General features: G+C 35.7%; 1 protein-coding gene across 1 annotated transcript in view; it reads left to right on the forward strand.

Moving 5' to 3' along the window:
* LOC150097866 (uncharacterized) overlaps positions 1-12,784 on the forward strand; it is a 49,261-nt gene that overhangs the window by 16,002 nt on the left and 20,475 nt on the right. The window contains exon 3 of the mRNA XM_090406472.1: positions 9,737-9,889. Coding sequence (XP_090262598.1) covers positions 9,737-9,889 — 153 coding nt within the window. The remainder of the gene's footprint in view (positions 1-9,736; positions 9,890-12,784) is intronic.

A 12,784-nucleotide genomic window follows, 5' to 3' on the forward strand; every position in this document is an offset into this window, starting at 1 on the left:
CTAGAGGTGATTGTACAAGATGGTGGCATATCTATGGAATGCCCCTTATGAGGACAGGTTGACGACAGGTTACAGTAATTGGTTGATAGGCGGAAAGAGGGAGATATGATGGATGCATTACAAGTTACTTTATTTTTTACAAGATTGGTACAGACGAAAGTTTTCACTACGTGGATGATGAATGGAGAACTAAGGGTAATCCCTAGTAATCGCCGACTTTGTCGGCGAAAGAGTTCAATGCAAAGTGTTGTTTAGTGCTTAATAAAATGTTTAGGACATCTCTCTCAAAGAGTTTGCTGACTCACGGAGATGCCCATGTAATAATAATAATACATTTAATTAATTATAATAAAATTAATAAAATAAATAATAAAATTTATCGAATAAAATATAATAAATAAAATATAATAAAATTAATAAAATTAATTTTAATTTTTTTTTTTTTACTCAACACAGTTCATATTTTCAGTCAGGACATCAAAATGGAATTTAATGACACTAGTAATTTTAATTTTGATCAAGAGAAATATATAAAAGCAATTTCAGCTAACGAACACTATAAATACTTAGGAATATTAGAAGCTAGTGATATTCTCCACTCGAAATTAAACAGCAGGCAGCAGCAGCAGTAGAATACACCAAAAGAGTTAGAAATATTCCGAAAACAAAACTAAATGGATTAAACACAATTAGAGCAATGAATTCTTGGGCTATACCAGTGATCCAATACACAGTTGACATAATCGCAAAACTAAAATATTATTGGCTATGCATCATGCATCCCACAAAGCAGTAATATTGACCGGTTGTACCTACCAAGAAGAATAGGCGGACGGAGCAAGTAAGACAGACTGTGGAGGAAGAAATTAGTTGAAAAAGTTACATCGACAATAGCTCTGAGCGAATTCTTTAAGCAATTACACAAAAGGGCCTTCTAAAAGCAACAGGAATCAAATCCAATTACAAAAAGAAACCGAAATAACCGATATGTGCGAGGAAAAAATAAACCCTTGCATGGCCAATTTCTTCGAGATACTGAGGAAAAAAAATCGACATGAACAAGACGTGGAAATGGCTACAATATGGATATATTAAAAAAGAAACAGAAGAATTTATTCTAGCGGCTCAAGAACAGGCATTAATGTAATCAAAGCAACATTTTTGAACATAAATAATAACAGCAAATGCAGATTATGCGATCAGAAAGATGAGATTGTAGAACATCTAATCCAGTGGTCGCCAAAATGGTCGATATCGACCCCCAGGGGTCGATTCGGACTCAGGGGTCGATTGGGAGTCGATAGAAAAATATAAGACATCAATCTACGGGTAATATTTAATTCGGTTAACTTGGATTACCTGCATCCTGAATGACAACGCAATTAAGAGTGAATCGTGGGAACAGTGACATGAATAGGACCTGTAAGATGGAGCAAGGTCATGAAAATAGTTACGGAAGCCAATCAAGTAGGCCAAAATAACGTATTTACCAATAAACGGATGTCGGCGGTTCCCGCCCGGAAACGAAGCACACCCTTCACATTGACAACGTTAGTAAATTGTTTACTAAGTTAATAAAAGTCTTATTTTCATAAGGCAGATTGCATTATTGTTTATTTTGTTATCTAAATTAAATTTTACATATTATGTATCCCTCCTATCAAATATTTAATGTTATGAAGGACGTCAAAAACAACAACTTATCCCTTTGACGTTAAGCCAATATAATAATATATACAATAAACACCGTAACTATAAAATAAACAATCTAAAAACTCACATAAGCGTCTTTTTTGCTTTTCCTATTATAATAAGAAATAGAAAGAAGTCAAGAAAGAAATTTCTTGACTTTTTATCGATAGAGGGATCGATAAAAAGTCAAGAAACTCTTGAAGGGGTCGACGGTCAAAGAAGTTTGGCGATCCCTGATCTAATCAGTGCCTGCAGCAAGGTAGCTCAAACTGACTATAAATACCGCCATGGTGAAGTGTCCAAAATAATTCATTAGCTGTGAATTATTTTGAATAGTAATGAAAAACGCAACAGCAAAATTCTCTGGGACTTTAGAATAAAACTGATCGGCATTTGGAACACAATAGACCTGACATCACAATTATCGAACATCGACCGGTTTGCTTTATCGATATCGCAGCACCCAGTGATAACAACATTAACAACAAAGAACTGGAAAAAATTACTAAATATCGCGATCTGGCAATCGAAGTTGGCCGGCTGTGGCTTAAACACACCAAAATCATCCATATAGTTATTGGTGGGTGCACTTGGTGCAACTTCAAAGAAGCTATCCAACTGTTTACAGCAATTAAACATCAATGAAGTGACCCCATATGATCTACAAAAAACAGCATTACTTGGAACAGTCCATATTTTACGACGCTACCTGACAGACTATTCTTAGATTCTTCGGCAGAATCTGAATTGCTCGGTATCACCAGTCAAATTGTTGTTTGAATGATATCCTGTTTTGACTGTGTACCAATTGTGTGAATATGATGATGATGATTTTTTTTAAGTAATAGTAATAGTAATTTATTGATTGCTAAAATATTTACGCATACAATAGACATCTTGAGTGACATTGCAACTTATAATTTTACAGAATTCAGCTCTAAGTGCTGCACTTTCTACATTGATTTCAACTAAAATTTTTAATAGTATTTTATTGCCTCTATATCCTGTATTTACAACACATGGGCTTCTAATGTTAACAATGAAGATTATTTAGAATTTTTTGTATAATAATTTTTTATTTTTGTTTATATATTTTTTAATTATAAGAATAATTTATTACATTATTTTTTCATGTTACATAAGAGTATTTTATTAATGATATTATCACATAATAATCAGTATCTTCAGTATCTTTATTATTGAATACTTTACTAACTGTTTTATTACATAATCTGCTTCTTTGGTTATAAGGATTACGTGTGGTTGAGTGAGGCGAGTTAATCCCACCTACTTCGAAGCTTGGGTTAGCTTTTGTGAAGAGAGTGGGATTTAGGCTTCACTATTCATGTTGTTGCTACTGTTTATGTATGGGATGTAGGCATTGGATGCTGGTGAATTTGTGATGTGTATATTAGTGTTAATGGTTCCTTAACTTTGTTGGTATATTTTCCAAAGTTCGTTTTTTAATGTTCTGTAGTTATCTACGTGTTTTAAATTTCTTGGTAGGTTGTTGGATTGCGTGGGTATCGGATGTGATCTCACAAAAGAATCGTATGAATTGTTGAAGAGTGTAGGGATGTAGAGAGTTGTTATAGGTCGTGTTATACGATATGTGTCTCTGTTGTTTCGATAGGTGATGTTGAAGTAATTCCTTGTTAATGTCATGTAGTGTTTCAGGTTTTTAATGCTCAGAATTCTGTGTATCGCCATGTGCTTCTCGGATATTTTGTTGCGTGTAAGGTGTGTCCAGATCACTGTTGGCACGATTTTCCTGTGTTATGTTTCTAATTTTGTTAGGTGGCTGTTTGATGTGTTTGCATAGACTGTTATTCCGTATCTGAGTAGAGATTCGCAGATACAGTGATATAGGTGTTTTTTTATGTTGGATGGAATAATGTCTTTAACTTGGAAGAGTTTTACTGCGATGATCCGGAGTTTGGTATGTATGTATCCTATATGTTTTGTCCATTTAAGGTGGGAATCTATATAGAGAAGACCGGGGGATTTTGCGTGTGTTACAGGTTTGATTTCGGAAAATTGGCAGGTATTTTTGTTGTTAATTTTGTTGCAGCGGTATGTGTGACAGTGTATCGATAGTGATGCGGGGCGTATGATTCTTGGGTTGGGTATTATCAACATTTGTGTTTTGGTGCCGTTGATTAGAACTACGATTTGGTGGAAGTATGTTGTGATTTCGTTTAGGTCTTGTGCTTTGCAGAGAGCTGTGTTAATGTCTGTGTGGATTGCTAGTAGTGCTGTATCATCTGTGTATTGAAATATTTGACTTCTTATGGATATGTTATGAACATCGTTAATGTATATGTTGAATAGAGTGGGTGATAATATGGCACCTTGAGGTACACCGTGTTTTATTTCTATACTCCGACTGTGACATGTACCTATTTTTGTTACTTGTGTTCTGTTTGAAAGGTAGTTCTTGAACCATGTATGCAGTGTTCCTCTTATAGCTATTGAGTATAGTTTGGTGAGTAGTATGTCATGTTCAAGTGTGTCAAATGCTTTGGTTAGGTCCATCAGTATAAAGACGGCGTACTTGTTTTTGTCGAGAGCTTTGTTTATTGTGTCGGCGATGTCTTCTAATAAAGTAATGGTGCTTTTTGTTTTCTGAAAGCCGTATTGGTTTTGTGAGATGATGTTGTACTTCCGTAAATAGTTCTGTAGTCTGGTGTGTGTTATTTTTTCAAGAATTTTTAAGATGACTGGTAGGGTAGCTATTGGTTTGTAGTTCTGAGTATCGTTTCTTTTACCATGTTTGTAAATTGGAGTAAGTATTGCAGTTTTTAGTTGTTGTGGAATTATGCCTGTGTCGAATATTATGTTCACGAGTCTCAAAAGTATTGGATTTATTTGTTCATAGTGTGTTAAAAGGTCTGTGAGTCTTATTTTGTCTATTCCTGGAGTGGTCTTTGGTTTTAGTTGTAGGAGTGCTTCTTTCAGTTCCTGTTTTGTTACGGGTGGAAAATACATCGTTTGTTGTTGACTTTGTGTCGGTAGTTTTTTGTTGATTGTTGGTAGTTTGTCTTTTTTGAGTTGTGGGATGTTGTTTGTGAAAACATGGTTGAATGAGTCTGCTAGTTCCTCTTGGTTTGCGTCCTGGCCGAAGCTTTTTGTAATAAAATCTTGTGCTGAAGTTTTCTTTTTTCGAGTTACTAATTCGTTGAGTGTAGCCCATGTTTGCTTAATGTTGTCGTTATATTCCATGAATTTTTGGAAGTGGTAGCGTCTTTTTGCCCTACGAATTTTTGTTGTTAGTTGATTTCTTGTGTTTTTGTATAAGGTTTGTAAATATGTGTTACTGGGTGACTGTTTAAGTTTTTTCCATAGATTTTATTTGGATTTTCTTATGATAATAATAATAATAATAATAATAATAATAATAATAATAATAATAATAATAATAATAATAATAATATAGGCTGGTCAACTGGTGTTTATTAGTTTTTATGACTTGATTTATCTGAGTTGAAATCCGAGAAAAATTCCTACAACCCTGCCCAAAGATTGATTAACTGAAATATGCAGAGCAAAGGAGAGAAACAAAGAGTTCCTCTGGAACTCTTTATTTCTCTCTCATATATATATATATATGACCCAAGAAAGATTGGTTGGTCTAACAACTATATCGATAGAGGCGGATATAGCTTATAATTTAAATTCAGAGGTCTTATGAACAGTTTTATTGTGCGATATCCCCGTAGAGCAAACATTTAATTAATATTATTATGTAATCGTTTTGCATTGATGTTTCTCTTGTAATAAAAACAAAATCACAATTTGAGATTTTCTTATATTTTTGTCTTATAATCCATCAGGGGCGATATTTAATTGTTTGCCTCAGGGCGCGATCTAATCTGATTATTAGATCGCGCCCTGAGTATTAGGTTTAAAACTCAATCTTTATCAATCTTATCTTATGAATCCGTGATTCGTTAGCTAAGTACTATAGCGAGTTAATGCCCACTCTCATTAAAACACCTCATGAGGGCCAAAGCAGTAGTAACTTCGACTTGAAGTGACTACTGCTCTAAGTTCGATATTATTAATCTATCTTTTATTAGAGAGAGAATGCCAAATTTGAAATTTGAAGTGCTGATAAATCCAATTAATAAAATGCCTTCAGTACTTTAAAAATGACGAAAAAAGTCTCCCCCCTAAAAAAAAAACTAATTTCGTATACTTCTTTTCATGTGCTGACATCTCTGTACGTCGCAGTAGTGAACCGAATTTCTGCCAATTTTCAAATGCAGCTGTTTCTGACAGCAGCTTATAGTCCCTGGGAATATTTCGCCCCAGTGGAGAAAAATGAAAAGCGGTTTTGTCAATGGAGGAGTTAAACATCTTCGCAGAAAGCCTCTTGCAGCAACCTTGAATATATTTTAACTTAACGGAATACTTAAGACCATCTAGAGAATTAAGATCAATCAAATGGAGATTTATTGTTGCTTTTAAATTACAGCAGAAGCAACTAAGTCTACGAGGCCAGCGTTAAGAATTGAAGGAAGTAACGTGTGTGGAATCGCCTTTCTCGGCAGGCAACTCTACAGGTTGCATCGTTCAACCGTTTCCGATCCAATTTGAATATACATGCTTATGACACACTGCTTATGCCTCGCCGATAATTCAGAAAAATGCTATTTTCTAAAAATATCTCGTATTAAAAAAAAGTCAACTATTGAGGAAACAACATGGATAGATAGAATTAAAAATAGTAGTTACTTAGGTCTGTTTTAATTATTCTAATTATTGCTTCTTTATCTTTTCTTCCAGCAACTCTTTCATATCTTCTCTCATTCCACACTAGTCGCCTTTCGAATATTTGCACCAGCCAAAACAATTCAGGCTCTTTCACTTTTCCATTGTGCATTCTAACAGCATTACTTACAACTAGTGGCGGCCGGTGAAAATTTTAAGTGGAGGTGCTGCATATACGGAAAACAAAAACAAAAAAAACCACCTTCTTTTTCCTAATCAGTAACGAATTTATTAATAAATAAATGTACATATTAAAAAATTGCTTTATTAAAAATATTTTATCCTCACCACGAACAAACACCAATAATAAAAGTTTCGTATCGATAGCAATGACAAGTGCAAACGAATATCGGCGTTAGATCGCAGTGCATTTGTTTCGTGTAACGATAATTGAAAAAATATAATTCTTTTCATATTTTCGTCATAATGCAGCCTTGTATCTATAATAAATAAATAATTATATGTTATTTTAACAAAATAAAATAAGTTTTACAAAAAAAAAAAAATGGTTCATCACGCACACGCACCAATAATAAACGTTTCATATCTCACAGAAATAACGCGCGCAAGCTTATGATACACTGCAGTGTATCTAATGACGTAACGTGCAATGACAAGCGCAAACGAATATCGGCGTTAGATCGTAGTGCATTTGTTTTGTAATCTAAAGCGTTAATTGAACAATTCCAATTATTAACTATTCAATCAATGTCAACACATAAGCTGTAACCTTTAACATGTTGTACCGCATTTATATAATGTTGTAAGCATTGTTATTATTTATAAACACAGACAAAATTTAATTTTTTCATTTTTTCCTTGGGGGGTGCTGCAGTGTCGCAGTGCTTATGTACGAGCCGCCACTACTTACAACACTAAATAAATGGGATAGCAGTGAGAGAAAAGTGATAGAAAATATTCAAGAAAAATGCAATCAGGGTCCTATCAATGCTCGAGGCAGAAAAGCCATCAGAAACCTGAAATGTATAAAGGCAACTGATAGAGATGATGTCTGACAGGAAATATTCATACATGGTGGTATAAATGTTTTACAGCTATACTGCATTATTCAGAAGGACTGATTTGATGGCTGAATTTCAAAATATTGGGGTAAAGATCTCATAGCACCAATCTATAGAAAAATATAAATAAAATGAATGTAAATTAGAGGACTTTTGCTAATGAGTGTTCCATAAAATTTACGCAAACATACTTGAAAAGCGATCAAGAAAAATTATATGAGTGATACCGGAAGAAGATAGATTCAGAACAAATAATGGTTATCAGGATCAGATTTTTACTTTAAGAGTTGCAACATAAGTTTTGTACACTGCTTATAAAGAAGTTAACGGACATCCTTCATGAGCAAGGTGCATCGTGCTATGTAACGAGTCACCTGTTAAACTGGAGGAATATGATGTTCCCAAGTCAATGAAAATGTATCCGGGTGAAATGGCTGCGAGAAGAGAACTGACGGAACTTAGAAAGAGGCGTTGTGAAAGGATGCCATGTTGCAGACCTAACTGTTCGGCAAACTACTGACAAACTGGGACATCCCAGGTCAACAATTAGCGATACCATATTGAGATGGGAGCACAGGAAGGCAACTACAAGTGCTATCTGCAGTGGACGACCCAATACACTCACCGAACACGACAGTAGGGTGCTACGAAGGATAATATGTAAAAACCGTCATTCTTCAGCCGATATGTTGAATGCAGAGTTCCGGGCATCAACTCGAACACAAATCTGCACAAAAACATTCAGAACCGGATGCAGCTCGTCTTCAGTGGTGTTAGAAGCGTGTACAGCGGTACATGGAAGCTTGGAAAACTGTGTTATGGATCGACGCATCACGCTACACCCTCTACCGAGCGACTGACGGGTGTGGCGAATGCTCTATTTTTCCTAGTTTGGCCTCGGACCTCTGTTTGTGGTGCCACGCACATTGGACTCCGAGAGGTATCTGAACATTCTGGGCAATGCGATGCTTCCTACTTTGAGGTTTCTATGGAAATGACCATTGTTGCTTTCAACAAGACGATGCACCGTGTCATAAGCTTGCTGCTATAATTGCGTGGTTTGTGGACATGAACGTCACCGTACTTGATTGACCTCCATAGAACCCTGATCTCAATTCTATTGAACATCTGTGGGATGAACTGGACAGTTGGGTGAGATCAAGGGACGTCCGACCCACAAGAGTCCAGGACATCATTACATGCCTACAGGAGAAATGGTGTAAAATCCCCATTTATCGGTATCGCACGCTTGTGGAAAGTATGAGCAGTAGGATTGCTGCAGTCATCACATCATAATGAGTCTTACATCTTAAGGTGAGCGCCGTGGCTGTTTGTTCCCCACACTATGGTGTCCGTTGACTTCTTTCCAAGCAGTATATGTGCGTGCGTGTGCGTGCGTGCGTGCGTGTGTGTCAATTTAGACGATTATATATTATGAAATAATGTATTATTAGCATCGTATGTTTTTTTTTTTTTTTTGTTGATCCTGTTCTTCAACAGTTAACAGGTCAGTTTTATAAAGAAGTTTAGAACTTCGTCTCTTGTATAAAAAACAAATGATCATTTTCTATTACCCGAGGTTTTTAACATGCATGAATTAAAAACAAAATATAAGTAAAAGGAGCTGTGGAAATCTTTTTTAGTTTATAGTTTTTCGCGCATTTAGTTACTGTGTATTTTCATAAGGGAAAAATAAGCTGCTTGCCTATAGCTTGGGAGAGAGAGAGAGAGAGAGAGAGAGATGAGATGAATTGAGCAAATCGGTAACTGTAACAATCAGTTATCCTAAAAAATATTTTTAGGATAATCGATTTTTATATCGATATATCGATATAAAAATCGATATATCGATTTTTATATCGAAAAATAATATTTTTCGATATTATGAAGTAATATCGAAAAAAAACTGACGTCAATAAGAAACTAATAATTGCAGGCCTATCATAGGCTTAAACGCATTCATCTCCATCACAGCTGTTCTGTTATCCTAGTGCTGAGCGCATCCATTGACAATTAGAATAAAGATATCAAACACAGCTGTGTACAAGATAATCAATTCTCAATCAGTCAGGTTAATTTATTGTTACATTTCAAGTGTCTTTTCTAGAGCGCTGTTGGTTTGCTTTTGACTTTTCAGATAATCATTTGAAAAACCAAACATCTGACTCCTTTAGGAGGTGGAAACGTGATGATAAAATGCCTTAAAACTCATGGAGTGATGCTTGCAACCGTATTTTCCTCTCTTTTAGGTCTGTCCTTTTTCACTGTAATACGCTTCCAGAACGAGCCATGTGATCCTCAGAGAAGTCAGTTAGGCAACTGCTATTCAATCAAAGAATGCAGAAATTTGCGAGGACTACCACAAGGAATGTGCGCTGCTGGATTTGGTGTCTGCTGTTTGCGTAAGTACAGATTTATATGAAACTTACGTTCTTTTGCGTTCTTTATTATGTCAATGGATACTTTCATCTACCTGCACGTGTAAAGAGAACGCTTCATAAATTTCATCAGGTATCTCAGCAGAAGGTCCATCTTCGAAACTAGTGGGAAATGTGAGAAAGCTCGATATCTGAAACACTGCAGTCTCCGTAGCTTAGTCGGTATAGACGAAGCCGTTTGGCCAGAAAGACCTGGGTTTGATTCGTGAGGAATCTTTATCTAGTCTCTTTCGACTAAAGGTGAGTTAACCAGTCTCATACGGAAGTAGCGTTTTTTTTTTCCCCATCCAGAAACTCGGGTTTTTCGTCCCTCAGAACAGTACATCGGCCCCGTGAACACACACTGGTGTACACAGTCATAAATACTTACCCCCTCCCCCCATGAGGAGGTTTCAACCCGTCCTAAAAGGGACGGGGGAGAAAAGGTGAGAAACTCCATAAAAAAATAAATAAAAAGATAAAATCCGAAACAACCGAGGCCCTGTCATCTTTCCCAATGTTGATAGCATTTCGTATACAAATGAATTTTTCATAGTGCTAAAAAAAAAAAAAAAAAAGTCCACTTATTAAAAATCGTCCAATCTTATATTAAGTATATGTGTACATCCATTTTTATAATTGATAAAAATGGAAATTATAACACGGTGCGCGCGCACGCGCACACACATGGGAGCACATTCCTATATACAGATGTGTCCCCCCCCCCATATGATCTCTTTGTCAGGTTGAAGTGCAGATGAGACACCAGAAATATTATCATTCATTTCGTGGTGATAAAATCCCACGGTCTTCAGCACACAAGGAAGCAACAGCAAAGCCACCAGTGACAGCTACTTCACCTGGGACAGAAAAACGGGCTATATGCGATATTATGTAGTTGATCAAAAGCCCAATACACCAATAAAACATATCCGGACCGTTGTTATGGTATATGCAGCCTCTAGGCAAGCACTATTTTACCGACCCTAAATTCACGAAAATGTTAAAATTAAAAACAAAAAGTGGAATTTTTATGATTGGGTTACAATTGCGCCAATTGCCGCCCTCTAAGCTTGCCGTTCCTAAGCATTGCCTTAGTTGCATAGTGGGTTATGACGACCATGAGACATGATGCAAAACGAAAGCAAGTGAAATAACTACAGCGGGTTTTTTTTTTTTTTTTTGAGGGGGATGGAACAAACTATTTTGTCTCCACTTAAGCCTCTTCTATGGCTGGAGTCCCCTGCTAGCCGTGAATGGACCTCACATAGGTGTGTTTCGTGACGCCAATGCAACTGACCTTGAATCAGTTACGGAAGGTAACGTCTAACTATAAGTCACGCTACAAAATAGTTTCTAAACTTCGTGTAGCAGTTGTGATGAAGAACTCTTCTTCATGCTCTCTTAATACAAGAAGAGTATCACTGCGCAGCCCCTTTTACTTAAAAAAAGCATTTTATTTGTCTGAATTTAATAAATTAATACATTTTAGGATTATTCTTCACAAAGACAAATAAATTAAGACTAATGCATAAAAATAAATATGTCCTGCATTTCAAATAATAAAATAATAAAACGCTAATACAGTAGAAAGAGAACCACATAACTTACATGCCGGCTTGATTGGCCGAGTGGTTAGCATATCCGCTCTCCAACCGACAGGCTGCGCGTTTGGAATCCCACTACAGGCATTGATGCTTAAGATTGTCTTTAAGTGGGAGATTAATATCATTTCCCAGTGTGGAGAACCTTCCCACTTATTGGAGGCCTGAAGTGGCTTGAAAAAATTTCCATGTTTGGTCTATAGAACGGGGTTTCTGCATTAAAAATACAAAAATACCAAAAAATATATAAAAATTAATAAAAATGAAAAAAATCCTTAGTCCACCCCTCCCCCCCCGTACTAATGAACTATAGGTTTACAACTTTCTTTCTAGGTGGGAGTCACATAAAACAATATATGTTGAAAATATACCAATATTCAGTGTGCTGGATGGGCTTGTTTTTCAGCAAAGTTGCTCATGATGCAACGTGAATTTATACGCATATTTCGAGCACTGTGACGAGCTACAGCCTAACTAAAGTTTCATTCCGAGAGTTGCGTATCCCCATTTGAAAGCTAGAGCGTTGTGGTGTAAGCCACACAGACATCCATATTGTGAACAAACTGCCTTCTTTGAGGAGAGGAAAAAAAAAAAAAACCTAACAGCGATTGAGTTAGAGAATAGATTCGTGATGGTTGTATCGCCATTGCCGTTTTTCCCACGGCAATGATGCGTGAAAGGTTAGCATGCATAAATACATCCGAGAAAGGAAATAATAATTTCAAAAAAATAAAATAAAATAAAATAAAATAATTAAATGAGATGTACTAAAATAATTCTTTTTTTTTTTTTTATTCCCACGATATTTCTCCTCCAGAAAATTTGAGCATCTCGTAGTGATAGCAGAGCATTATGTTTCGAACTAGCGATTATGTTTAAATATTTGGTTTCGAGATTGGTTTCCCATTAATTTTAACTCTATATGTAACATTCCGCAAAGAATTAATTAAAACAATAATGTTAATTAATGAGAATTAATTGAAAGTAATAATTTATTTATTTATTTAACGAAAATGTATATGCATTAGTCAGACATAACTAATATTGCATATAACAACAAGTTCATTTTTATACGTGTTTTACATTTTACATATTACACGGTCAGTGCAATGATTTTTTTTTTATTGACCGACAAAAATAGTTTCCAATAAGTGTCGTTATATACAGTACTATCGTTCAATTTTACCACAGAATGCGCCCTTTATTTTCCTTTTTGTTTTCTACAGCAGTTAAATTAATAGTTTATCTGTTAATGCCGTGTGTGTGGTGAATGACA

The sequence above is a fragment of the Typopeltis vanoorti genome, chromosome 16, assembly GCF_054136105.1.
Source record: "Typopeltis vanoorti isolate ZY-2024b chromosome 16, IOZ_Tvanoo_1.0, whole genome shotgun sequence".
Lineage (NCBI taxonomy): Eukaryota > Metazoa > Arthropoda > Arachnida > Uropygi > Thelyphonidae > Typopeltis > Typopeltis vanoorti.